Below are 26,628 nucleotides of genomic sequence, written 5' to 3' on the forward strand. Positions count from 1 at the left end.
GCGCAACAGGAGTCTATGAGGTTACAGCAGGAAACCAACCAATTATTAATGAGCCAGACGACCCAAGATCGAGCCCTCCTGCGCGAGGTTGTGGACCAGCTGAAGATCGTCACCACCCAGGCCCAGGGGTCCAATGGGACGCGAACCCTGAGGGTCACCGGTTGTCTGCCAAAGATGACGGCAGACTATGATATAAAGGCATATCTCCTCTCATTTGAAAGGACTGCTCAGCGTGAGGCGTGGCCCCTCGAGCAGTGGGCCAGCATTCTCGCCCCTTCTTTGTGGGGAGAGGTCCAGAAGGCCTACTTTGATCTGCCCACTGAGGATGCCGCTGACTATTCCTGGCTGAGGGCAGAGATCCTAGTGACGGCAGCGGGCCCAGAGGTTCCAGGAGTGGAAATACAGGGAGAACAAACCTCCAAGGTCCCAACTATTCGACCTCATACCCCTCGCTCGAAAGTGGTTACGGCCCGAGGCATGCAGCCCGGAGGAGATTTTAGAGACTTTGGTCATGGACCATTACATGCGGGGACTGCCGCCAGATCTCTGCAAATGGGTCTGCCAGAACGATCTGTCCACCTACGACGAAATGATCACATTGGTGGAAAGACGGATGACAGCCAGGGAATTAACCCAACTACCCAAGGAAGGCCCCTCACGAATCAAACACACGACCCCGACCGTGGAGGGTCGGGCGGCCAAACCCCCAGGAAGTCCTAGGTGGAAGAAGAGGGAGGTTGAAAACCAGTCAGGAACCCTGAAGGAAGGGGAAGGCCTGAGTGGGGGGAACCCTGGGACTAACCCCCCTAACCCACGTGATAGGGGAGTGACTAGAAGCAATTATAGGTGTTATGGGTGCGGGGAGTTGGGGCACATAGCTGCCCAGTGCCCCAATGTCATAGAGCCAATGCAGTGTAACCTGGGGAACGGGGCAGACCCATGCAGCCTACTCAATATTCTAGGGCTCGCAGTCACCCCACATAAATATACAAGGCAGGTAAAGTTGAATGGGGTAGAAACCATGGCACTCATAGACTCGGGGAGTGCTATCATCCTAATTTCGGGTAAATTAGTGAAGCGCAGCCAGTTAATGCAGGCCAAGTGTACAGGGGTAACCTGTGTCCATGGGACTGTTAGCTACCACCCCATCATACCAGTAAAAATTGAAATTCAGGGAAATGTCACCGGGGTGAAAGCAGGGGTAGTCCCAAACCTCCCAAACCCTGTGTTCATAGGTAGAGATTTCCACGGGTTTGGAAACTTGCTCCCACTGGGGGGGAACCTGGGCCCGCCCTCTACTCTGGGTTCCAGCCCAGGGACCCTAATGGTAGCAGCTGTTGGCAGCCAACCTTTCACTGCCAGAGTTGCTACATTTCCCTGGGCCACTTCCCCACTCCACGCCATTACAGTCATCGATTCCCTTCATCTTGGACTATTTACTGCACCTGAAACAGCAAGGCCTAGCGGTGTCGTTAATAAAGGTGCACCTGATCGCCATCTCGGCTTTCCATCCAGGATCTGACCGCTGGTTAGTATTTGCTAACCCCGTGGTTGGCCGCTTCCTCAAGGGACTAGATAGACTGTACCCTCAAGTAAGACAGCCAATCCCCCCATGGGATCTCAACCTGGTGCTCTCGAGGCTGATGGGCCCTCCTTTTGAGCCCCTAGCAACATACTCTCTCCTCTGCCTTTCCTGGAAAGTGATGTTCCTGGTGGCTATAACTTCAGCCAGGAGGGTATCTGAGCTTAAGGCCTTGACGTTCGAGCCTTTTTATAAGGACAAGGTTCAGTTGCGGCCATACCCGGCTTTCTCCCCAAAGGTAGTTTCACAATTCCATGTGACTCAAGACATATTTCTTCCCATGTTCTTCCCTAAGCCACATTCTAGTAACCGGGAACGGATGGTCCACTCCCTGGATGTCAGACGAGCGTTAGCTTTTTACAATGAGCAGACAAAGCTGTTTAGAAAATCAACACAGCTCTTCATTGCAATTGCTGTGCGGATGAGGGGGTTTCCCATGTTGTCCCAAAGGATCTCTTCATGGATCACGGCCTGTATCAGGACGTGCTACGACCTAGCAAAGATACCTCCCTCAGCACTAACAGCGCACTCCAGAAGAGCAGAGGCTTCCTCAATGGTGTTCCTGGCACAGGTGCCCCTTCAAGACAGTTGCAGGGCAGCGACGTGGTCATCGATCCACGCCTTTACATCGCACAATGCCATTACTCAGCAGGCTAGAGACGATGCCACATTTGGCAGGGTGGTGCTGCAGTCTGCGACTCAGTGAACTCTCACCCCTCCTCCAAGGGACTGCTTGGGAGTCAGCTACTTGGAATCAATATGAGCAAGAACTCAAAGAACAAACAGTTACTTACCTCTTGTAACTGTTCTTCTTAGAGATGTGTGGCTCATATCCATTCCAATACCCACCCTCCTACCCCTCTGTCAGAGCACTGTGGCAAGAAGGAACTGAAGAGGCGGCGGCTCGGCAGGGACCTATATACAACGTCATGAAGACGCAACTCCAGGGGCCTCCACAGCTGACTCAATGGGTACCACTAGGGGAAAAGTCTTCCAATGACTATACATGCGGCGCATGCACTCCTACTTGGAATGGACATGAGCAACACATCTCGAAGAATAACAGTTACAAGAGGTAGGTAACCATTTTTCCTCAGGGCCAGGATGGAAGAGAACAAGCCACCCCAAGATTGGCTCTAGCCTGCGCTATTGGCTATCTCTCTGGCCCCATGAATAGGTAATCATTTATATCCGGTAGAACAGCTCCAACAGCAGATCATGAGCAAGAGATACTGTACCCTGGTGGTTAGGGCTGTGCTCTGAATCAGGCCACGTAGGGACTTGAACCTGGGTCTTGCATCTCATGGAAGTCCTCTAACCTCTGGGCTATTGGCTATTCTGAGGTAGCTTGCTTTCTCTTGTGTTCTGGGTTTTTTTTTTAATTCCAGAGGTCTCATTTTTGTTCTGATGGGGCATGAAAATGAATTTCAAAACCTTGACATTTTTCACAAAGCAGATAACAGAGCCAGCTCAGCACAGCACCCCCACACCCATGCAGCGGGTATTCTGTTGTTGAATAGATTAGGGATAGGTAGATCAGAGCTGTGGCGGCCCTGCACAGTTCTTATTCTGTACTGCAGCAGCTCAGAGGGGCCACTGAAGCAATGTCACAGTTTAGGGTAGCTCTGCATCACTGAGGCTACTTTGGCCCCCACAGCTCCTGATTATGGGAGGCATAAGCTAGTGTCAAGACAAATTTAGCCCCCAGTGTTCAGAAAAGAGATGAGAGGCTGAATGGAGAGTTAGTGAGGCGTATGTTATGTTGCAAAGAAGAATCTTTGTATTGGCCTAAGAGCTGCAGGTAGCCTGTGGAGAGCTTGAGACTATTCTAGACCTCATGCCAGGATGAGGATCCATGCAGGAACCCTTCCCCTACCACCACCACCCCCCAAGCCCTGTGCCTCTTAACCCAGCACCTCTCCTGCCTGGTCTCTAGCCTAGGGAGGTGTCCTTCCAAACAGGCTCTCCTAGCCTCCTCCCTAGATTCCTGTGTGGAGGGGGAAATTTCCACCCTGAGCATGGCATCAGAAACAGCAACCCAGAGTTGGGAAGCAGCATCTAGCCTCCTGACTGAAAATTTGTCCTATAGAGGATGAGGCATTTGTGCATGCTAGTACCCTCTTGGGTTCTATACACCCCACCCCTGTCTGCTGTCAGGCATATACAAGAGCCTAATTTTTCCTGGTCACAGCCAAGCCTCTTTAATTAATTAGTTTTTATTCTCAAACAGTTACAGACCACTGTGGCCACATTCCTGGGTGCTGAGAAGTGAGTGTATAGAGGTGGAAGGGGGCTCAGTCAATATCACCCACATATGCTGTCTCTCCCATCACTGGTGCCTCCACAGCAAATGTGGCCAAGGGCATTGTCATCTGTATTGTGGGAGATGAATGCAGGGTTTACCAACAGTAGGGAATATAAACTAACACCTCCCCCCAAACAACACTGCCGTCACCTGCCTCCCAATTGAGTGCCATAATTGAGGTGATGGAAGCTCTGCACCAGCATGATAGAAATGCAGTTGAGCTGCAAGTGCTGAAGCACCAAACAGGAGATCAGTCCCTGCTCCAACCTGCCACATGTCTTCAGACCCAAGCATATAATCTGTGGAGTGGGACATGAAACTCCTCAACCTCAGTGTGCTGCCCCACCACAATCCTCACTCCAGTCCAATCTCAGCATCCCTGTACTGCCCACATAGTTCCAGGCTGTTGTAGGAGGGCAGCGTAGTTACCACAGCCTCGACAGTGAAGCGGTGTGGAGCATTGGGGCCAGAGGGTTCAGGCTGGAAGGCAGTGTTGTCATGAGCACCTGGGGGTGGCACAGCAGAGGCCAGTAGCTGATGGGAGCGGAGCCACCGGAAGGAGAGGATGAAGGTGATGGCAATGAAATCCAAAATGAGCTCAGCGAGCTCCACCACAGAAAGAACAGAGGAACCAAACCAGAGACTCCACTGATTCCCCAGCTGGGAGAGCAGCGTCACCACCTGCAAGAGAGAGATGGGGGTAGTGAGAATTGTGTCTCCGTGAGGATGCTCGTATTCCCACTTGCTGCCAGGATCACCCACTGCTGAGGCTTTATTCCCATCTCCAGTCCTGCTGCAGGAGGAGAAATGCAGAAGTCAGGGATGCTGCTGGAAGGCAGAGGGGTATGATGAGTGGGAGGGGCAGCTGGAGGATGAGGTATATACCGTGAAGGCAGGAGACTCCCCATTGGTTTTATACTTCCATTCCTCAAAAAATATGTTCACTTTGGCCACTCCATTCCTGTTAATAAGAAAAAGAGATGAGTGACTCTAATCTCACAACCCCTGTATTGTAGCATACACTCCTTATCCTGCACCCACACCAAATCTTTAATCTTCCAAACTTGCAGTTCCCCCATCCGGCAGCCCACTTAACACTCAAACCTGCTGTCTGCCCAAAATCCAGTGCAGCTGGCCATACCTACAGCATTCCTCTGAGATTCCTGTATGATATCCCAGATTTAGGATCCCTCAAATTTACGACACCCACAAACTCTCACCCAACCCCCAAGCCTTTATCACTCCCACTAGGGTGACCAGATAGCAACTGTGAAAAAATGGGACAGGGGGTGGGGGGTAATAGGCGCCTATATAAGAAAAAGTCCCAAAAAACAGGACTGTCCCTTTAAAAATGGGACATCTGGTCACCCTAACTCCCACACACTTCAGTGCAGGGGTGTGTGCAGGAATTTAAATTTGACCCCTTTTGGGGGGGCACAGAAGCTCACTCTCCCCAGCCCCAGGAGTAGCTCACTGCCCCCCCTCCCCATCTCTGGCCCTGGGAGGAGCTCACTGCCCCCACTCTGCACCCAGGACTGGGGGAGTATTGCATCCCTCACTGATTATTTGGGGAGGGGTCTGTACCCCTGCTTGCCCCCGCTCCTTGCACATTCCCCTACTTCGGTGCAACAGCTCCAAACTTACTACTGCACCAAACTCACATCTGACCTTCTCCTAAACTTATAGAATACCTCCACACTTTCCGTTTGATTCTCCAAGTTCACAATCCCTGCCCAAGACTTCACCTCCAACATTACATCAGTCCCTTGCCTAGTGATCCTCCCAATCATTCTGCCAATCTCTAGACCTGGCCCCCTAAACCGCTCCCCAAATCTCAATTTATTACTGGATCAAGTCCATTGGTCTGGGTCTGGGCCCGGGCCCCTGAGAACACTCCTATCCCATTACTAGGCAAGACTGTGGGCCTGGTCCCAGGATCCTCAAGCCTTTTGTCTTCCCCCTCACTAGGTCTGTCTCTGGGTCTAGCCTTGGGCCCCTGAACTTCCACCTATCTCCATGACCAGGTAAGTCAGGATCTCTTGTCTTCCCATGACTGGGTCATTCTTCCTGTCTGTCCCTGCACTCCTGGACCCCTGCTTCTCTCCCTGCCACTGATTTGATCTCTGTGCTTGGCCCTAGGCCCCTGACCACCCCTACTCCCCTGTTTCTACCCATCATTGGTTCATCTGGGCCCAGACCCCAACCCCCTGACCCCACCATCACTGGGTCCCATCTCTGGTCCTGAGCCCCAGTTCAGGAGCTCTCACCTCTTGGATGTGATATTGTACTTATTCTGTCGGGACAGCATGTGAGACACCCAATCCTGAAAGGAAAGCACAAAAAGCATCATAGATCTACACCACTCTGTGATCTCAGCCTCCCCTTGTTGAGGGTTAATAAATGGTGGGACAGGTTTGCGTCCTGGGTCTGGTGGGATTACCACAGGAAACCATATCCTTACCTCGGAAACAGTGGAAGGCCAGTGGGAGTGTCCAGCTGACAGCTGATACTCGGTCACCCTGGAGGAAGACAGATATATTCTTAACAGCAAGGGCCATGGGATCCACAAGGTCCAGTCTCAGCACAGCAACCTCAACAACTCGGAACTTTCTCCATATCTAGCACTTCTGCCCTACTCCTTACAGTGCTGCCTCCTGAAAGTAGCCAGCCTGCAGTATCCAGGAGCTCTCCCCCCAGACAGCATTTTTACCCCACTACTAACTTTGCTTCCTGCTGGGAGAGACCAGATTGAAGTATCTATCTGGATGTTTAATTGCTCAAACACTATTTGCCCCATATAATTGAATACTTGGTTTGGCAAATCAAATTCTCAGCCATTCAGTCAGCTCTAGGAATGAGACACTCATAGGACTGGAAGTGACCTACTGGGTCAAGTCCAGTCCCCTGAGATCTCAGGCAACTCTTTCATATAATGGTGTTCATAAAACCCTAGTTTTTAGCCCACTGAGACTTACTCGCAAGGTTTCCGACATTTGCTGAAACAGCCCAGAACATTGGATTTGAATTCAACCTGGAGTTTGTAATAACAGTGACCTAAGCAGGGGAGAGAGAAAACCAAAGTGAGCTCACCCTATCTCTGGGGCATGTACATGGGTGATGCAGGCCCAGAACAAGGTAGCACCCTTGGAGGGGCTGAGAGCTCCAAAGAAGGAATCCCCTGGAGGACTTAAATAGGAGAGTTGGGGAGCTGATAGCAGGGGATAATGGGAGAGTCTCAGTGTTGGGGGTTGGAATGGGTAGGTTCAGGAGGGCTTGGGGGGTTCATTATATAATTCCTTCTGCACCGTCAACACTTACCCCATGCTATATGCTTAGTGTAATCACAATACTCTGCTCCAGAGGGTAAGGGGTAGAAGTAATATGCACAGCCACAGCGCTCTACCATACTGATCTGGAAACAGGAACGAATGCAGACCTGGAAGGCATGAGAGAAGGGGAGAGCTCAGCAAGGGAATCCTCACATCCCAGCATAATCAGGCCCAGAAAACACAGATGAGATCCACTCATGGCAGGGAATGGCTGAGATTGTATCCCAAGGAAGGTGGGGACAGGTCTGGGATAGGACCAGTGGTGATGGATTACCTGCTCAGTGTAACGGGACGAGTACAGGTTCTGCACTAGAACATCACTGCCATCTTCAGTGCAGTCACTGTAGCTGCCCCCAAGACGCATTGTCGTCTCCTGACAACAAACAGCAGCTTGTCAGTCTTAGAGTCAGAGAATTTAAGGCCAGACAGGACCACTAGATCATCCAGTCTGACTGCCTGCATATCACAGGCCACTAACGCCCCCTAGCACCCACACACTAAACCCAACAACTGAAACTGTACCAAGGTATTACTGCCCTCAGGAGAATGAGCTATTATGTGCCTCAGGCAGATAGCCGGGACTGAGGTGCACCAATGCCCAAAGCCCTACAATGGGAGGGAATTGATGAAGTGATACATACCCATGCTTCTGGTGCCTTCCCTTTCTGCCTGCTGCCCTGTAATGTCATCCACCCCCAATCAATAACAAATACGATGGTAATAACTGCCCAGTCCTCACTCCTATCTCATGCCACCAACTCCCTGCTATCCCCCTTTTCCAGCCCTTCCCTGATTAGTAATGGCTCCCAAGGTAATGCCCTCCCCCTCAGTCCCACCCAGTGTTGCCACCCTCTAGGGTTAACTTTTCTGCTTCCCATATCCTAGTTTCACGGCAACCCTTCTCCTCCCTACTGACCAATCTCATGCTGACACAAGTCTTCATGCAGGTGCACAGTGAAGCCCATGCCATCTCTTCCTTCTTTCTACCCCCCCTACCTTTCTCATGCTGATGGAGGTCTCCATACCCGGACGCACATTGAAGCCCCCATCGTCCATGAAGGCTGGTTCATTCTGCTCATGGACCATCACCCGGGCTCCCGTCACTGTGGACAACAGTGGGATATCGTCGTTCTGCTCTGTGCGCACTAGCAGAGAGAGGCCTGTAGAGGTTACAGAGAGTGAGGCGGGATCAGGGCCAGTCACTGGGGTGGGGGGACAGCAGAGAGATCACAACTGGGCTAATGGAGGAGGCAGAGAGCGAGGGGAATCTCAGCTGAGCCAGAAAAGAAAATGGGATCAGGGCTGGGCCTGAGTTGAGCAGAAAGTAAGGGGGTCAGGCATTGGGGGGAGGTAGAGACTTGGGGATCAGGGCTGGAGTCTCTGGAGGCGGCAGAGAACTGGGATTGCAAAGCCAGGCCTGGAAAAAGCAGAATTTGGGGGAGGCCTGAACTTTTGGCAATTGAAACTCACATGGGTCATGGTGGGGGATGCAATCCACCATCACACAGGGGAATAAGCAGAGGAGGATCTTGATGCTCACAGTTCTCGCCCACCCCCAAAACTCTCCTATTCTAGATATATACCTAAATGGGTTCTCCCCACCAGCCACGGAGACCCTCACCATTATTGATCCCAGGCAGGGATGACGTCCACAGGCTGCTATTGCCATCATTGAATGTGTAGCAGTTCCCATAAATAGGATGATGGAAATGGGTGTAATTCCTGGGAGAGAAATGGAAATATTCAGATTAGGGCATCCAGGCATGTGGGGCAAAATCCCCAAGAGATGCTGCGGGACAGGGTATTCTAAAAGGAACCATTCTTTTTACCACCCCGTAGAGAGGAACTGAGAGCAATACAGAAGAGTAGTGTCTGTAGTGTAAACAAGCCCTGAGAAGTAGGTCAGAGCAAGGTTATTTAGCAAGGTGCTGAAAATGACTTCTGAAGCTGAACAGCTGTTAGATTCCTGACATTGCTAACTCTGGAGGCGGATACAACCCCCCAGTGTGGACCCAGTTACACCAGTATAAAGATCCCTTTATACAGTATAACTGCACCCACACTATGTACCTGTATCACTATTTCAATTATCTGAAACAAAGGGAAAAGAGCACAGGAACTATCCCATGGCACTTAGGGGTCAGTGAACCTGAGGAGCCAAGACCCCAAGGGCAGGACCCAGAGCCCATCACTTGAGATTATGGGATCCAGGAGCCCCAGGAATTGAACAAGGAAGAATGCCCCAGCCTTGGGCCCTGGCAGTGGGTGTAATAGTGTTCTCCAGCAGTAGTGTCTTGGCTTCTCCTTGTACCCAGCAAGGAATGCAGAGGTTGTTAAGATGGGATATTGGAGCCCCTCAGCACTCACGCCTTGTCACATGTAACCTCATTGAAGCGGCAAGCATAGATGAAGTTCTCAAAATTGGACTCATCCAGGGCCTTTGTGTTAGGCATCCGTGCCAAAATGTTGATGTAGTGGAAACTGTACCACTCACGCACAGCATCTACACCTGAGGAATACGTCTGGTGGAAACAATCCTCATTTGTCTCATTGCACTGCAAGAGAAACATCAGCTGTCTCAAGGAACTCAAGTCCACGAGGAGGGATGAGGGGGTATACCTGACCTATCCCCCCCCCCCCCCCCCAACATGGACAGGAAATAAATTCAGATTATACTTGACAAGTGCAGCTAACAGACATAAAGGGAGCCCCTCTCCCCCAACCCCAGATCCTCAATTGGAGGGAACCTCCTGGGCAGGTGGAATGATCAAGAGGCTGAGGAAGCAGCAAATCACAGTGAAGTTATTGTAATGGGCTGTGCAGAAAATGAGATTGTGGAGTATACACAGGAGCTTTCAATTCTGGAACAGGGAGTCCCTCTCTGTGGGTGTATTTACGCTCTGGTATAAACGTAAAATTTAGATCAAACTAGCTACATCGCTCAGAGGTGCAAAAAATTAAAACCCTAAGTGATGTAGTTAAATTGACTGAGGGAAGAATTCTTCCATTGATGTAGCTACTATCACTCAAGGAGGGAAACTACCTTCATTGACAGAAAAACCCCTTCCATCAATGTGGGAAGCATCTACACTACAGTGCTATAGCAGCACTGCTGCAGTTATGCTGCTGTAGCAACTGTAGTGTCGACATGCCCTAGCCTAGACTAAAAGTTTTGCTCCTGCTGGAACTCTAGTTAATTGATTGACAGTTGAGTACACTCTAGAGAATGGATGGAGAAGGGGGACAATCCTTCCCTAGATCCCTTAGGGAGAGACTGGGCCTTGAAAGGCTTTTTTCAGCTCTTAACTTCTTTCATTAGTAGCAGCAACAACTTCATCAGATTTCCAGCCAGTGGAGGGTGGAGCTGACACTGGTACGAAAGGATCTAATGAGAGATTAGGAGCTAGGCAGAGTCTATAGAGTACAGGAGAGAGAGGGATCTATTCTCACCAGGATGAAGCCAATTTTCCAGTCACTTTTGTCCACTGGAGGACTGTTCCCCTTCAGGCTGGCTGGTTCATCACGCTTGTGTCTCCTCAGTGGGTGGCGCTGGACATGGTGGGACAGACTCCTTGGGCTACGTTTCCGGCTGGACTGGGCTGCCCAGTTGCTTTGTACCAGAGACATATTGTAGTTATACAGGTCCATTAGTGTCTGATGGGTGATACGATCCAGTTCATCCAGCTCCTTCTGGACAGCACTGTATCTGTGAAATGGAGAGAGTGGACTCCAGAGTTAGGGCTTGTCTCTATTGGGCAATTTCCCACTATAGCTATACTTACACTATAATAGTTATTTGGCTATAGCTAGACAGGTATAAGTCCCCACGTGGGAATAAAAGTGACTTTATTCAGATATAATTACTCTGCTTCCCAACTGTAGTGGAATAGTTATTCCAGTATAGCTATGTAGGGAAATTTACCCATGTAGACAAGCCCTTCATGTCTCAATATCACCTGTAGGGGCACCAGGTATTTCTCCTGATCCAGTAGGAGTACAATACACAATATATATACCTGTAGCTCCTGGGAGTTTGTCTCATACCTGTAGGGGTTGAGGGTGCACAGTGTGACAGCAGGGAAGGTCAGCCTGTCTGAGTTGAGGTTAAGGTTCAGGTTGACAGGGAAGCTGAAGTACTGCCTGTAGAGGATCCCAAATTGCCAGTACATTAGGCCAAAGGTGAGGAAGAAGAGCACAGACCAGAAGGCTGTCTTCATTTTGTTCCTCTTGGAGCAGACTAAGCGGATTGCTCCATGGATGGTTGTGTTGTTACAGAAGAACTGGAAGAGTTCATGGTATGACTTGTGGAACTCAATGAGGCCCTGACACTCCTTCTCCAACTTCTCTGCCACTTCCTCCACCTCCTGCTGCTTCTCTGCTTCCTGTTTACACCTCCTCAGCCTCTCCCCCACTGGCACCTTCTCTGCCTTCACAGCTACAACCTACGACAGAATAAGCTTGGAATCAGGCAATATATAGATATCAGTTATGTCTACCATGACCCACCTAACTCAGGAAGCCTCTGCCTGCTGGGACCCTTTAGCCCCTCCACACATACCCCTTACCGTCCTCCACATTCCAGCCCTTCCACACACACACACCCCTATCCTCTTCCGCACCCTGGCCCCTCCACGCACACACCCATTCTCCCCCAGGCCCTGGCCCCTCCAGACACACACCCCTATCCTCCCCCATGCCCTGGCCCCTCTACACACACACACTATCCTCCCCATATCCCAGCCCTTCCACACACATACTCACACCTCTATCTTCCCCTATGTCCAGAGTCTCCACACACACCCACACCCTATCCTCCCCCACACCTCAGTCCTTCCACACACTCCCCACATATCCTCCCTGCCCCAGTCTCTCCATACATGCACCCAGACCCCCTCCCTCCTTTACCCCAGAATTCACTCAGTAGAAACCCCACCACACCCTTCTTCAGAGGGTGGTGTTTAAAAGCAAGGTTAGAAGCAACTGAGTAGAAAGACACTAACTTGATGCATGTTGACCTATGATGCTGTTTCCACTGAGCTATGTGGACTCCGCTCTCCTTGGAAATGAGGGTCTCCCTTTGATGTTGTCCCCCTGTGGGAGTTTCTGTCTCCTAGGCGAGATCTGTGCTCTGCTGTGCCCCAGAGACTCCTGGCTCTGCCTCCTGGCAGCTGCTTTGCCTTGGTGGTTAGGATTAGACTGGTTTCTTTCCAGCTCAATCTAGCAACCTGTCCTGCTCCTGCCCTCCCAGCCGCTCCCCGCCCCCGCAGCTCTGGGGGAAAAGAAAAGCCTCATTAACATTCAATATCTCAGTTCCTAGAGAAAAGGGAGATGGGCAGGGGTAGAGGGAGAGCAAGGGGTAGAAAAGGGCAGGCCGAGAGGGAACGGGCGACGGGGCCGGGAGAGGGAAGGGGGGACAAACAGATACTAAAGCCCCAGGAGTGGCCCGTGTTGACTGAGGACCACTGCAGAGAAAATAATGTTGTGGTCTGGGGCTTTCACTGGGGGCTTGGGGCGGCAGCAGCTCTGAGCAGCAGAGAGAGGATCCAGGTACACAAGTGTGCAGCCTCAGGGGCCGCTCTCTGCTGAAACAACAGGGTGGGGCTTTGAAATAGCTGAGCCGTGTAAAGTCAAGGACACACGCACCCCACCCATCCTTCTGACTCCCTGGGCTGCAGTCTCAGAGCAAACCGGTACTGACACCCAAGAGCCAGCTGGCCACCTCCCTCCCCCTCCCCCCCCCCCCCCCCCCCCCCCCCGCAGAAGGGTGGAGGAAGAGGTAAGCAGCGCTGGCTGCTCCCAGGTAGGGCTGCAGACTGCTCCGAGAGCATTACATTATGTTTCTCCCCATTCCCCCGCCCCTTCTCCTGAGCTGAGAACACAATGTCCCAGCAAGAGGAGAAAGGTAGAAAAAAATGTTGGCAGCAGTGTCTCAAGGACATGGGGACAAGTCAAGGTAATGCAACAGTAACAGCAGCTACCTGGGCTGGGCACACTCTCCTGTACCCAACCAGGCTGGGCCAAGGCCTTAGCTCAGGACAGGTACTGTACGGGTCTCCCCAGTTCCCAATTTCCAGGCCATTCCAGGGATCTGGGCTCCTAGCCTGTCCCTTTAGAGCTCTCAATCATCTTCAGTGCTCTTCAACCCCAGGAGGACGTAACCTATGGGAGCTAGCAGCATTGAAGGAGGGACTCTTAAGCCCCAAAAACCCAACATTGCCTGTCATTCAACACAGGACTGCGAGGCAGTAATATTCTAATAAACACCCTAGCTGAGATTGGAGCATTGTGCTAGGCACTGTACAAACACTTAAGAAGTACTTGAAGAGATTACAGTTAAAGTAGAGAAGGCAGAATTATTATCCTCATTTTGCAGATGGGGAATTGAGGCACAGAGATTAAATCTGTGCCCAAGGTCACACAGGGAGTCTGTAGCAGCCCTAGGACCTAATCTAAATCCCAGTGCAGTGTTTTAACCACAAAAACATCTTTCCTCTCAAAAATCATTGCCTTCTAGTCCCAGCTGTGGGAAGGGATTGGCATCTACTGGGCTAGAGGTGAGGAGATTTGGAGTTGGAACTCCCAGGCTATGTCTACACTATGCGCCTTACAGTAGCACAGCTGTGCTGCTACAACCATGCCACTGTGAGGTACACAGTGTAGCCGCTGTTTGTTAGCTGGAGAGAGCTCTCCCACCTACAAAATAAAACCACCCTAATGAGGGGCTATAGCCTCTCCCGCCGACAAAGCACTGTCCATACCAGTGCTTTTCATCTGTAAAACTTTTGTTAGGCAGGTGTGTGTTTTTTCACATGAAAAAGTTTTACCGACTAAAGTGCAGTGTAGCCATAGCCCTAGATAGTATTTGTAGCTCTGAATGTTTTTTCAGTATATTCCAAGGTGTGAATTTAAACTTATGTAATTATGTTGATATAACTCTTGGTGTTGACCCTGTTATTCTGCTGCCTTTCAATTTAGTTTGTGTTATTTGGGAAGGATTTAAGCTATACTGGAAAATGTCGCTCTTACACCATAATGAGTGTGTCCACACCAGGGAAAGGCAATGGGAGCACTACATCTGTATAACTATATTGGTATAATCAGTAAACCTTTCACATATAGACAAGCGTTAACTCACTGTGGCTTTGATCAAATCCCTCACTCTTCTTGTACCTCAGTTTCCCCATCTATCTAATCCTCTCTTCCCAGGAAGCTGTGAGGGTTAACGAGTTACTGTTTGTGTCTCACTAGGAGTGCTGTCAGGGCTGGGAATAATGATGGTCATCGCAAAGCTCACCATGTTTTGGGATACAAAATTCCTTCGTTTAGTGTAAATAACTTTCTATAATCCCAGTTTAATGATTGTGCATTTCTGATGTATTCCTCTTTTATTCCAACAACAAAAGTGAAGGGACATCAAATGTGTGTGGAAAGGAGGTTGTTCTGGAACGATAATGAGTAGCGTCCCTTGAAACGAAGGACATTTAAGAGGTATGACAGTAAGGGCTGGGGCTTTGTGTACTTACTGCAGCTGAAAGGTGTTGGCTTGACAATGCTGGTGAATGAAATCCTCTGTTAATCTACAGGGAAGCAGCAGGGGACGACTTCCTTTAGGGGTAATAGGGATAGTTCAGCCTCCATTATCCGAGCAGTTCTTGGCCTGGCTGAGGAGTCTGCCAAAATCATCTCATGTGGGGCAACCTAACATCTCTTAGATTAAATGCTTCAAACCTTCATTAACAGAGTTGAGGTTATCCAGTGATGCCTTTGAAAACCAGGAAATAGCTAAGGCAGTGTAAACTTAAACTTCCAGGAAATACATAGATAAGGTCTTCTGTGATAGCAAGATATTGGACCCACAATGACCCAGGAAGTCCCTTCCACTTTTGTATTCCTGTGTTACACACTGGTGTAACCTTAACTCCGTCCTTCTGGAGCTGGCAATAGCCAATGGAAATTCTCTGCATGCACTCCAGCTACATTCTCTGTGTTAGCTCTAGCTGTATATAATGGAGGGATTCATTGGATTAGCTTTGCAGTGCTATGATAGTGTTATGAGGATATCTGTGGGGGGCTACTGCTCCTGTGGAAGGGGGTTCTGAGTCTCTCCCCGGGGTTATGTGATCAAAGGAAAGAGGTGCAAGTGTACCTTAAGAGATTCAGACTGCTTCATTTCAGCACTGTATTGTGTAGGTTGACTCAGTAGCCATTCATGGGGTTCTTCTTGCCACGGGGATTGTCAGCAGTAAGGTGGGATATGAGAGTGGAGTGTCAGAGAGCTTATTGATGTAAATGAAAATAGAGTATTAGATGGAATTGTGTGCATAAGGTGAAGGGGTTGTAAAATGTAGCAAGTAGGGGGTTATTTCTATGGAGTAGGCTCAGAGTTTGAGTACAGCAGGTAGGTTGCTCCTGCACAGTAAATAAAAATTTTACTTTAGCAGAGAAAAAGTCGTATATTCTGTCATACAGTGGTCACGTGCCCTGAGTGTTCTGCACTTCTGCAATGTCAGAGTGCTAGTATGTGTTTTGTGGGCATTTTGTGGCAGTGCTCAGAAAGGGCAGAGTTAAGGTTGTGTTGGCATTTACCTTAACTCTATATTTCTTAGTTTTCAGCAGTTTGTTTACATTACCGTATCTCTTTATTTCCTGGTTTTCAGAGGCTTAAGTTTAGCCACTATCTATGTTCTAGAAGGGCATGAGGCACCACTTAACTCTGTGTTGATGAAGTTTTGGGGAATTTACTTTCCTTGGTTTAAAAAAAATATATTTTCCAGCACCCTGTGTACCAGAGCCCAGCTCTACCTCTGGATCATTGGCAATGATTACACTTGCTACAGAATTCACTGGCTGCACATAAGTCCCCTCACTGCCTCTGCATCATTTCCTTGTCTCCTCTCTTTCTGCCTGTTCAACACAGCCTGGTTCTCCCTCCTCAGTCATGGATGGAAAGGCAGAAATCAACTAGGCCCCGTTGGTTGAGGCGCTCAGGAGTGGATGCAGGAACAGTATAGAGACTAGCATAAAGTCAGTAAGAATCTTTTTAAAAAGAGAAATGGGGGGAGGAGGGCGTGAGAGGAAGGGTGATCCAGTGGTTAGGACCTAGGAGATCTAGGTTCAATTTCCTGCTCCATAACTGATCTCCTGTGTGACCTTGGCCAAGTCCCCTAGGCTCTCCAAGAGGGTTAGATCCCGAAACGTATGTAGGCGCCTAATTTCTATTGATTTCAATGGAAGTTAGGAGCCTAAGTACCATTGTGGATCTGGCCCCATGTCCCAGTTCCACATCTGAAAAAATGGGGGTAATAAATACTTCCCTACCTCAAAGGAGCATTGTGAGGATAAATACACTGACACTCAGATCCAGGTCCACAAAGGGATTTAGGCACTGCATCATTCAGTATCGTGGCACCTAAAAAAATCACAGTAACAACACAGCAATACACAAAGCTTGAATTAGGCAGATTGAATAAATAGCTAAAGAGTCATGGGATCAGGAGCACTGCATGATGGTCTTTCACCTCCTAGGTGGGTGCCATAACCACTGGACTATAGAGTCATTCTCATTGTCCCAATGACTTTTTAAGTACGCATATACTGTAGAACAGCTTCAACAGGAGAGATTGAGACCTCTCCATCTCAAAGTATCCTGTAGCTTAGTGGTTAGAATATGCTCTTAAGAAGTAGGAGACACTTGCTCAAATCTTGCTCCATCCTTAGGCAGAGGAGGGAATTGAGTTTGGGTCTCCCATATAATAGGTGAGAGTGCTAACCACTGGGCTAGAAGTTTTGTCACCTACCTGTTAGGCACTTTCCATTCTAGAGAGCTACATGTTTTCTTTAATAACATTTTTAATATTCCTTCCTCAAAGGGGCAGTGGGTGCCATGCACTAGCTGAAATAAATGTTGAGTGACTGAGATCAGTTGGGGGCGGTTTGAGTCAAGTTTTGAGCCCCAGGGATGTGCAAAAAAGTAACACTGTTGATTTTGTAAAATGCTGAGGTTTTTTTCAGGAAGCTGTATTTTAGGAACCCCGTGCTCCGATGACTCCAAATTTGGAACACTAACCTGACCCCTCACCCCCATAAAGCACAACAAATTTCATAACATTCTAATCATGCAAATTGTAGAGCACATAGAAAAGTCGCTCTTTAAACAGAAAGGGCTTCTCAACCTGAACCAAAGTAGAGTTGGCACTCTATTGTAATGGGAACACTTAATTCCGGTTTTGCTGGAGTGGATTCAAACTGGTGGCCAGCTGGTGAACATTTCAGTAGCTCATAACCAATGCACTATGGCATCCAGTTCCCTGCATTCAGAAATTAAGCTTCCTTTCTGGAAAGATGTTTATTAAATCAAGTTCTGACTTGATTGAAGGTTACCCAGCCATTTTCCAGTCTCTGGACATGAAGGTCTTGTCTTCACTGCAAAGATAACTTGAGTTCTCACTCCAGTGTTGCCCCTAACCTGAGTCTCACCTACATGTACAACCATCTCACTTAAGGGTGGTGGTGCTTTTCACTGGAAATGGCAGGGCTGGATACGCTACAGCTCAGGTACTGCTAAAACTCAAGCAGTTAGCCTACATCCACATTGCAGAGTGGTCATGTTAACACCACTGGAGAGCTTTTAGTCTTCCAGTGCCTTCCCACATTTCCCCCTGGGCCATATTTTCTTACTGTCTACATACTAGCCAAAGTTACCTATTCATTCATATAGTTTAGTATTTGACTCCACATTCCTACATGGGTTACAAACCTGCAATAGCACTCTGTTGCAGGGTGACTGGCCCCTTTAAGAGGTAGGGAGGTGTCCAGAGCACCTGTGATTCATCAGCTACCACCAGACTGGGCTTGAGTTGAAAGACCACCTAGGCCCTAGAGGGGAGGAGACTGGGTGAAGTGGAAAAGGGCTCAGGACTAAAAGATCAGTAGAGGAGCTAGCTTGCTGATCTTCCTGAGCTGGAGAGCAAATGCTGGGAGGCTGAAAGGGGCTGACTTGTTGGAATGTGTTTTTGATAGAGGAGTCATGAGTAGGGCTCCGTGTTTGTCATGGAGGTCGCAGAAGTAACGAATTCCGTGACTTCCTGCGACCGCCATGACTTCTGCAGCAGCCAGTGTGGCTGACTCCAGGGCCACCCAAGCAGCTGGCCTTGGAGCCAGCTGCTTAGGCGTCCCTGGGGACAGCCACAACCGCCGCTGCTGGAGCAGCTCTGCAGCCAGCCGCTTGGGTGGCCCTGCAGCCAGCCACACCAGCCACTGCCGGAGCGGCCCCAGCCCCGGGGCCAGCCGCACCAGCCGCTGCTCAGGCAACCCTGGGCAGCTGGCCCTGGGGACCGCCTGAACAGTGGACCCAGAGGTGGCGGGAGCCACCACAGCTTAGCGGCTCCCGGCAGCAGTCCTGGGGCAGCCGGAGCAGCAGCTCCCACACAGCGGTGGCTGGAGCAGCTGCTGGTCCCCTGGGGCTCCCCCGGCCGCTGGTGCCGCGGGCTCCCCGCAGTCATACACTCATAGGACTGGAAAAGACCTCAAGAGGTCATCTAGTGCAGTCACCTGCACTCATGGCAGGACTAAGTATTATCTAGACAATCCCTGACAGTCCCCCACCTAAGATTCAATCGGGGTATTTATGGTATAAGTCATGGACAGGTCACAGGCCTTGATTTTTTGTTTCTTGCCCATGACCTGTCCATGGCTTTTACTAAAAATACCCATGATTAAATTGTAGCCTTAGTCATGAGACTGGTCACTCTTGGTTGAATGGCCTGGAGTTTGAGGTCTTGGAACAAGGGCCGAAAGGAACTGGGAACAGAGTGCTGGTGGACTCATGGCTGGATGACCTGGAATGATGGCCCTGGACAGAGGATTGGAGAATTGCTGTTGTTGTATGTTTAACTGTAGGAATTGGGAGGATCATTTTACCATGAGGGTTCTACAGACTATTGTATGTGTACATAAATAAATTATGCCCAGAGGTGGGACTTTTTTATCAGATGGTGAGAGATACTGTGCTCTTTTATGGCTAGATTGAGGGGAAACTGGGGCAGGTGCACTTGTCATGTTGTGGCTTGCCACAGGAGACTACCCCAGGTTGGAGCCACCTTGTGATATACTCCTATTTTGGTACAGCACTATGCCCAGAAGAAAAGGCCTCCAGAAGGTCATTTTCCCACCATGATGCCAGCTGGCCAGAGGTTGATACCTGGGTTTTGATGGATCTCTGGTGTGAGGCCAAGAACTATGATGTCAGGAGCATGTATGGGATGTGCCCTCAGAAGTCCTAACCCTAGCTAGAAGCTGAGACTGAACAACGGGGTGGGGCACTTGATACATTTCCCTGTTCTGTTTACTCCTTTGAAGCATCTGGCACCGGTCACTGTCAGAAGACAGGATCCTGGGCTAGATGGAACCATTGTTCTGACCCAGAATGGCCGTTCTTATGTTCTTATGACCAAGCATAGGATGTGCCCCCAGAAGTCCTAGCCTCTCACGTGAGTAACTGCACCATGGACATAGTAGCTTGAAAATGATTTTGCAGTGTGTTCACACTCAGGAGGTCCCATTCAAGTGAACTGTGCAATGGAGAGAAGCCCACAGTCAAAACTTCCCACACACTGATCTCAGTCTCCTTGAAACACATTCTGCAACCAAGCATACCACCCTAAGCTTGAAGAAACAGCCTGTGACACAGCGGCCTATTGGTGCCAACTGGTTCCCTGGGGTTCACTGTTCTTTACAAGCAACTCCAGTCTCAGATCTAATAAACCCACGACACCTAACACACTGTTTTCATAGTATTTAACCGTGAAGGGTAGTATGTGAGGCCTCTCCTGAAAGCTTGTAACTTATCAATACTCATAATCATTGTGAGATGTGTGTATGGGTGATATTTAAGGGGTAATGCCACTATATTGACAATTATGCCCTTATGGTCTTGGAGGGAAAGTGAGTCACCAGGCAATAATACATAGGAGCTGGAACTAGGGATGCGGGGTGCTGCAGCACCCCCTGGATTGAAGTGGTTTCCATTATATACAGGGTTTTACAGTTTGGTTCAATGACTCTCAGCAACCCCACTATAAAAATTGTTCCAGCACCTCTGCAATAATATGTCTTGGTGATGGCCCATCAAGCAGAAGGGAGTTGTCACCCTTCCCCCTGCTTATGTAATGTAATGCTCAATTATCTGCCTTTACACCAACCCAGAAAAGTCAATGGAAAACCATCAAAGACAAACTGAAACCAATTGGGAAGTGAAAAGGAACAATATGATAGTGAGAGGATCACCCTGTCTGTGAATAAAGGTGAAAGACTGATTCAGTAGATCACAGAGTGGAGAAAGACACTATGTAGCTAGTATCAGAGGGGTAGCCGTATTAGTCTGGATCTGTAAAAAGCAAGAGTCTCCTGTGGCACCTTTAAGACTAACTGATGTATTGGAACATAAGCTTTCGTGGGTGAATACCCACTTCGTCAGCCAAGGTTGGGAGTTCCTCTCCCCAGTAATAGAAACTAAAATGGCTAAATGAGAGTATTGTTAATCACATCACGTACACAAGAATCTCTCATAATTTGCATATAGATATACTCTCTTTCTCCCTCCCAATCTAGCTAAAAAGAACTACAAGTTACCAAGGAACGGTGACATCCGGCTTTGCTATGCAAACATTGCATAGTGTTCCTTGTGAGTGGATCAAGAGATGGGTGGGGAAGCTGCAAGTTAAGCAAATTAGAAAAGACAGGTTGTAAGTTTGAAGGTCAAACTGTGAAAACTACCTGATACACCAAGAAATCTAAGCCACATGTTTTCACCCCAAATTGTAAGATATACATTGTTTTCCTTCTAAATCAAATATACCGTGGATAATCTGTCTTTCATCCCAAATTAGAAGCTGCATATTTGTTTGCCTTGTGAGTCAGATCTACATCCTTCTGCATGTGGATAATACCGCTTGTTCTGCTGGAAGTCCTAAATAATGTAAAATGCTTATGTACAATCAGTGAATGTATGGAGTATGTCCTCCAAATTTAGAATACTATAAGAGATTTTGTTGGTTTCATTGTAAACAATTGTTGGACTCCAGAAGTAATAGGAATTGCCTGGCACAAGGGAGAAGGAATGTTGAAAAATATAAACCAGGGTGTAACTTTGGAATATGAAGAGAAATTTCTTGAAACCAGGGATCCCAACTGATAGTAGGGGCTAATAATGAAATATAGCCCTTGAAATGACTCTCATGAAAAGCCTCTGATAAGAAAAAGAATTGAAAACATTTGCTGTACACCACCTGCTGGATACCAATGGAAGCAGCAGACAAACAGCTGAAATCTGAACAATCACTTGGCATGTGTCCAGTAGAAATCAGAGGTTGGCCCCTTCCAACGAGACCTGAAATTAGGGTACTGTATATAAAACTGAGTTCACCATGTACAACTGGAGAGCCGACTGTCACTGAACTCAACAAGAAACTACAGCATCCTAAGTGCAACAGACTCCTGGACCAGCCATGTGAAAAGGACTCTTCCCCCATCCCAGTGTTAAGAGGATAAGAAGTGGTAAGATCTTATTTCAAATATTGTATTTCCCCTTCTATTCTTTAATATAAATAACTATTGGTTCTTCTTTAAGTAGTGTCCCTCTGGGTACTCCACTTCAAGTGCCCAAGTGCCGTCATGTGCCCTTGATGGGAGATTTTCAGTAGTAGTGCCCATTAGACCTACCCATGTGCCATACACATCCTTGTACCCCTTATTGAGCTATATAGGGCTGCATGGGTAAGCTGTCCTCAGTTCCTTCTCAACCACCTTTGGCCTGCACAACCTGCCTGCTTCACTTTTATCTAACTGTAGTTTAGATTATTTTAGTTGTAATTAGTTTAGTGGGTTTGTTTGTTTGTTCCTTCCCCTCTGAGGGATTGTTCTGGACTTTATCTGGGGTATGCTGGGATCCCCAGGCTTTAAGCTTTGTCTTTCCTACCAGGAGCCTATTTGTAACAGACATTTTCAGTATCTGCAGTGTTTGGGAGACACCCATGTACTGACCAAGTGTAAGACCTGCTCCTCATTCAAGAGCAGATCTTGTAAAAACAGGGAAATATAGTTTAAACTGTTGATGATGGATCAAGCCCTACAACAGGCTTCCAAACCAGGCTCCAAGAACCCCCTTGTACATTGGGCTGTGAGCACATTTAGTGCCCTGTCTGCATCAGGATCCTGGTCACCAACCCTTGAGGGATGCAATGGCTGGTACCCTGTCCACCTTCAGGTCTCGGTCACCGAAAGCCTTGGGAGATGCAGTACCTATATCCATACCCATGGTACCAAGACCCTGCACATTAGGTCTGTGTGTACCAATAAAAGGAGCAGGAGTGTTAGATCTCCTTCCAAGAAGTCTTTGTCACTGACTGTGAAGAAGGTTCTGAAGATCTCGGGTCCCAAAGGGAATACTATCAAGGTTCCAAGTCAGTCCGGTACAGAGAAAATGTCTCAGGTTTCCTCTAAGAGCCATGCTTCTTCTAAATAAGACTTGGTACCGAAGATCCCTTCTGCTTCAAGCACTCATGTGAATATGAGCAGAAATTCCTCCTCAAAAAGGTCGGCAGCATCAGATTAATCAGTAGTCTCTGTACCTATACTGGTGCACTGGACCACTACATTAGTACCATCTGAGTCAGTCTGGATGTACTCACTCAAAGCATTCAGTGTCTGCTGCACTGGCACATTCTGGATAGGTCCCTACCTCGGTACCGACACAGCTCTCCACAGGATTGGAGCCAGCTCCCACTTACATGGCAGTACCATTGGTGTTTAGATATTCTTGTTGTGTCGGATCAACCAGAGTCTCCATTACTTACTGGTACCGGACAGCTCTCCATACCAAAAATCTTCTGGGTTGCTGACTCTGAGTTTTTCATTGAGACCTCCTTCTACCCAGACGTTAGCCATCCAGGGTGAACACTTACCTTTCCCTGCAGAATATGCTGACAATGAGTCTTCTGATAGTATTTTGGTTCAGGGGTCTCCTGTCTATTCTGCAGGACACCATTATCTTACCTATTCTGAGAGAATGGAAGACAGATAAATTTGTCCCCCATCTACCTGGGGTGACCAACAGGAGATGCCTCCTCCTTTGCCATCTGGGCCCTCTGCCCCCCGAGTGACCTTATTGGGACCCCTGGGCCTTGCACCGCCAACAGTTCCTGAGGGCAGTGAGTCATTCCCACAGGGAGTATAGGAGGATCCATTATCCCAAGCCCTCATTCCCACCTCCCCAGCCAGAGCTGGTAGTGGAGACCTTTGAGGAATATGAGGCAAGGGCTGACCAGGAGGTAACACTTCACACAAATATTTCTTTGTCATCACTGGGTGAGGCTGTAAATGCCTCCACCGCCTTTCATGGCAGATGACTTCAGACAATTCCAGGAGCTGATGAAGCGTGTTGCTGATACATTTCAAATCCTTTTAGAAAAGGCCCAGGACTCCTTGACATTTTACGTACTTCAGCTTCTGTGTGGGTGGCCGTTCCTGTAAATGAGGCTTTACTAGAGCCTGCTAAGACCATTTTGCAGAGTCTAGCTAGGGCATCTCCTGCTTGAAAACATGCTGACAAAAATTATTATGGTCTGGCCAAGGATTTGAGGTTTTTATTTTCACACCTGTCAACCAATTCTCTGGTTGTAGAAGCAGTTAGAGTGTGGTAGACAGCACACTACAAAACATATCCCTTTCAGCAAGAACCAGAAGCGACTCAATCTCTTCAGTCTCAAGAGTTATTTCTCTGCAATGTTTGCAATTCAGAATAGCAAGCCACCAAGCGGTCAGGTCAAAGTATGACTATCTGAATTACAATGAATTCAGCACCTTTACTGAGCATTTTTTTGAGTGTTTGAGCACCCCTGGGGCCCGGAGGAAGCCAGCACCTGGCAACCTCTCCTTCTTTGTGTAGTGTGTGTCCTTATAGGTACACCCTCCTTATCTTACCTCCCTTGTCTTGCTAAGTCTACACTTTCTAGTGAGACCTCAAGTAACTACATTTTAGATTTTAACTCCCTTATCAGTCCAAGCAAGTTGGCCTAACAGGGATTGTAAACAATAACTTTAAGAAATTGTTTTTGATATTCTAAACTTGTGCCTTTTGGATCAATCCATTCAAACACTCTTAAAAGTGCCTTACAGACAAGTGCATCTTTGGCAGCATGATAAATGTGTTGTGGAAAATTTCAGACTAATTTATGTAGCTTTTCCTCAGCTATTAAGGGTTAAAAATGGTACATGAAGCCTTTCATCTCTACAACACTGTTCTAATACTGCCCCAGGTTGGAGGGCAGGAAACAGGATGGGCTGGCTTAGCGGGCTAGAGAATGGGACATGGGCTCTTCACTTCTAGGACAATGGCTCCAGGTTGGATTTTACTGGTTGATTCAGGGAGTTTAAGACCAGAAGGGACCATCAGATTATCTAGTCTGATCTCCTGCATATCACAGGCCATCAAATGTCACCCAATTCTCCCTGTGTTGAGCCCAATAACTTGTATAACTATAGCACACGTTCCTGAAAGGCATCCAGTCCTGATTTGAAGATATCAAGAGAGGGAGAATCCACCACTTCTCTTGGTACTTTGTTGCAATGGTTAATCACCCTTGCTGTTAACAATTTGTGCCTTATTTCTAATTTGAATTTTTCTGGCTTCAGTTTCCACCCATAAGTTCCTGTTCTGCTTTTCTCTGCTAGATTAAATAGCCCTTTAGAACTGAGTATTTTCTCCCTGTGAAAGTACTTAACCAAGCCACATCGATATTCTTTCTGATAAACCAATTGAGCTCTTGAAGGGAATGTCTACACTGCAGCTGGAAGGTTGCTTCCCATTGCGGGTAGACAGACACGTGTTAGCTCTGCTCAAGCTGGTGCACTGAAAATAGCAGTATGGTGGCCACAGAAGCACAGGTTAGCCCCCTAAGCACATAACCAGAGGGCTTGGGGTGATACTATGTGGGCAGCTAGCCCAAGCCACCACCTGAGTGGCTGCAGCTGTACTGCTATTTTTAGCATACTAGCATGAGCAGAGCTAGCCTGTCTGTCTACCCACATTGGAAGCATACGCTCACCCAGCTGCACTGTAATCATACCCATGCTCTCACAGTATGGCATTTTCTCCAGCCTGCAAATCATTTTTGTGGCTCTTCTCTGTACCCTCTTCAGTTTTTCAACATCCTTTTTGAAATACAGACACCAGAACTGGATGCAGCATTCCAGTATCGGACTCTCCAATCCCATATACAGAGGTAAAATCACCTCCCTACTCCTATACACTACTCCCCTGTTTGTACATCCAAGAATGTCTTTAGTTCTTTTTGCTACAGCATCACATTGGGAGATCCTGTTCCATTGTTTGTCCCCTATGACTCCTAAATCTTTCTCAGTCACTGCTTTCCAGGATACAGTCCCCCTCTCCATGAGTATGGCCTGAATTTTTTCTTCCTACAGAAATAACTTTTTATTTGGCTGTATTAAAACACATTTTGTTTGAATGGGTCCATCTTACCAAGTGATCCAGGTTGCTCTGCATGACTGTCCTGTCCTCATCATAATTTACCACTCTGGCAATTTGTAGCTGCAAATTTTATCAGTGGTGAATTTATATTTACTTCCAGATCATTGATGAAAATATTGAACAGCATCAAGCCTAATATTGATCCCAGTGGAACCCCAGTAGAAGCATTTCAATTCAATGACGATTTCCCATTGAAAACTACTTTTTGAGATCTGTCAGCTAGTTCTTAATCCATTAAATGTGTGCTCTATTGATATTGTATAGTACTAATTTTTTAATCAGAATGCCATGCAGTACTAAGTAAAATGCCTTACAAAAGTCTAAATCTGTTACATCAGGGGTCGGCAACCTACGGCACGCAAGCCGATTTTGAGTGGCATGCAGCTCCCTGCCGCGGTCCCGGCCCCCACCCCCACCCACCCCCCCCCCCCGCCCACCGCTTTCCCCTGCGGGGGCAGGAGGCAGAAGCTTGGTTCTGCGGCAGCCAAGCTTCCCCCCTCCCCTGCTTCTTCCCCCAGTGTGGTGCTTTCCTGCCCCTCCTCCTCTCCTTCCCTGCGCCAATCAGCTGATGGCCCTAGCGAGGGGGAGGAGGAAGAGCGGCAGCGTGCAGACAGCTCCGTAGAGGACGCAAAGAGAGGTAGGGACGGAGCCTGGGGGAAGGGGGTGGAACAGAGCATATCCCTTCCAGCCCCCTGCCATGAGCCGCTCAGGGCAGGGGGCTGGGAGCACCCCCACGAGCCGAGCACCCCAGCCTTCTGCCCTGCACCCCCCACCCCTCTGCCCTGAACCCCCCCACCCCAACACACCCATCTCTCTGCCCTGAACCCCCCCCACACTCAGCCTTCTTCCCTGAACCCCCCCACAC

General features: G+C 48.5%; 1 protein-coding gene across 1 annotated transcript; it reads right to left on the reverse strand.

The window, feature by feature from the left end:
- Positions 1–4,241: 4,241 nt before the first annotated feature.
- Positions 4,242–12,225, reverse strand: SCNN1A (sodium channel epithelial 1 alpha subunit). Its single transcript, XM_024212075.1, has 13 exons — positions 12,217–12,225; positions 11,261–11,658; positions 10,667–10,922; positions 9,584–9,771; positions 8,838–8,938; positions 8,213–8,376; positions 7,491–7,589; positions 7,206–7,323; positions 6,863–6,941; positions 6,349–6,406; positions 6,155–6,210; positions 4,773–4,848; positions 4,242–4,568 (listed from the first exon to the last, which is right to left on the reverse strand). Exons 1-13 carry the CDS (start codon positions 12,223–12,225, stop codon positions 4,242–4,244), a joined length of 1,929 nt encoding a protein of 642 aa, XP_024067843.1.
- Positions 12,226–26,628: the final 14,403 nt, after the last annotated feature.

Source organism: Terrapene carolina, unplaced genomic scaffold, assembly GCF_002925995.2.
Source record: "Terrapene carolina triunguis isolate 2854851 unplaced genomic scaffold, T_m_triunguis-2.0 Scaffold740, whole genome shotgun sequence".
Classification (NCBI taxonomy): domain Eukaryota; kingdom Metazoa; phylum Chordata; order Testudines; family Emydidae; genus Terrapene; species Terrapene triunguis.

Excerpts from the sequence above, each read along its gene's own strand:
- SCNN1A (XM_024212075.1), bottom strand. Across the intron at positions 7,590-8,212 it reads CCTCCATCAGCATGAGAAAG|GAGACGACAATGCGTCTTGG; the intron begins GTAGGGGGGGTA and ends GTTTGTTGTCAG. Across the intron at positions 6,211-6,348 it reads GGCCTTCCACTGTTTCCGAG|GATTGGGTGTCTCACATGCT; the intron begins GTAAGGATATGG and ends CTTTCCTTTCAG.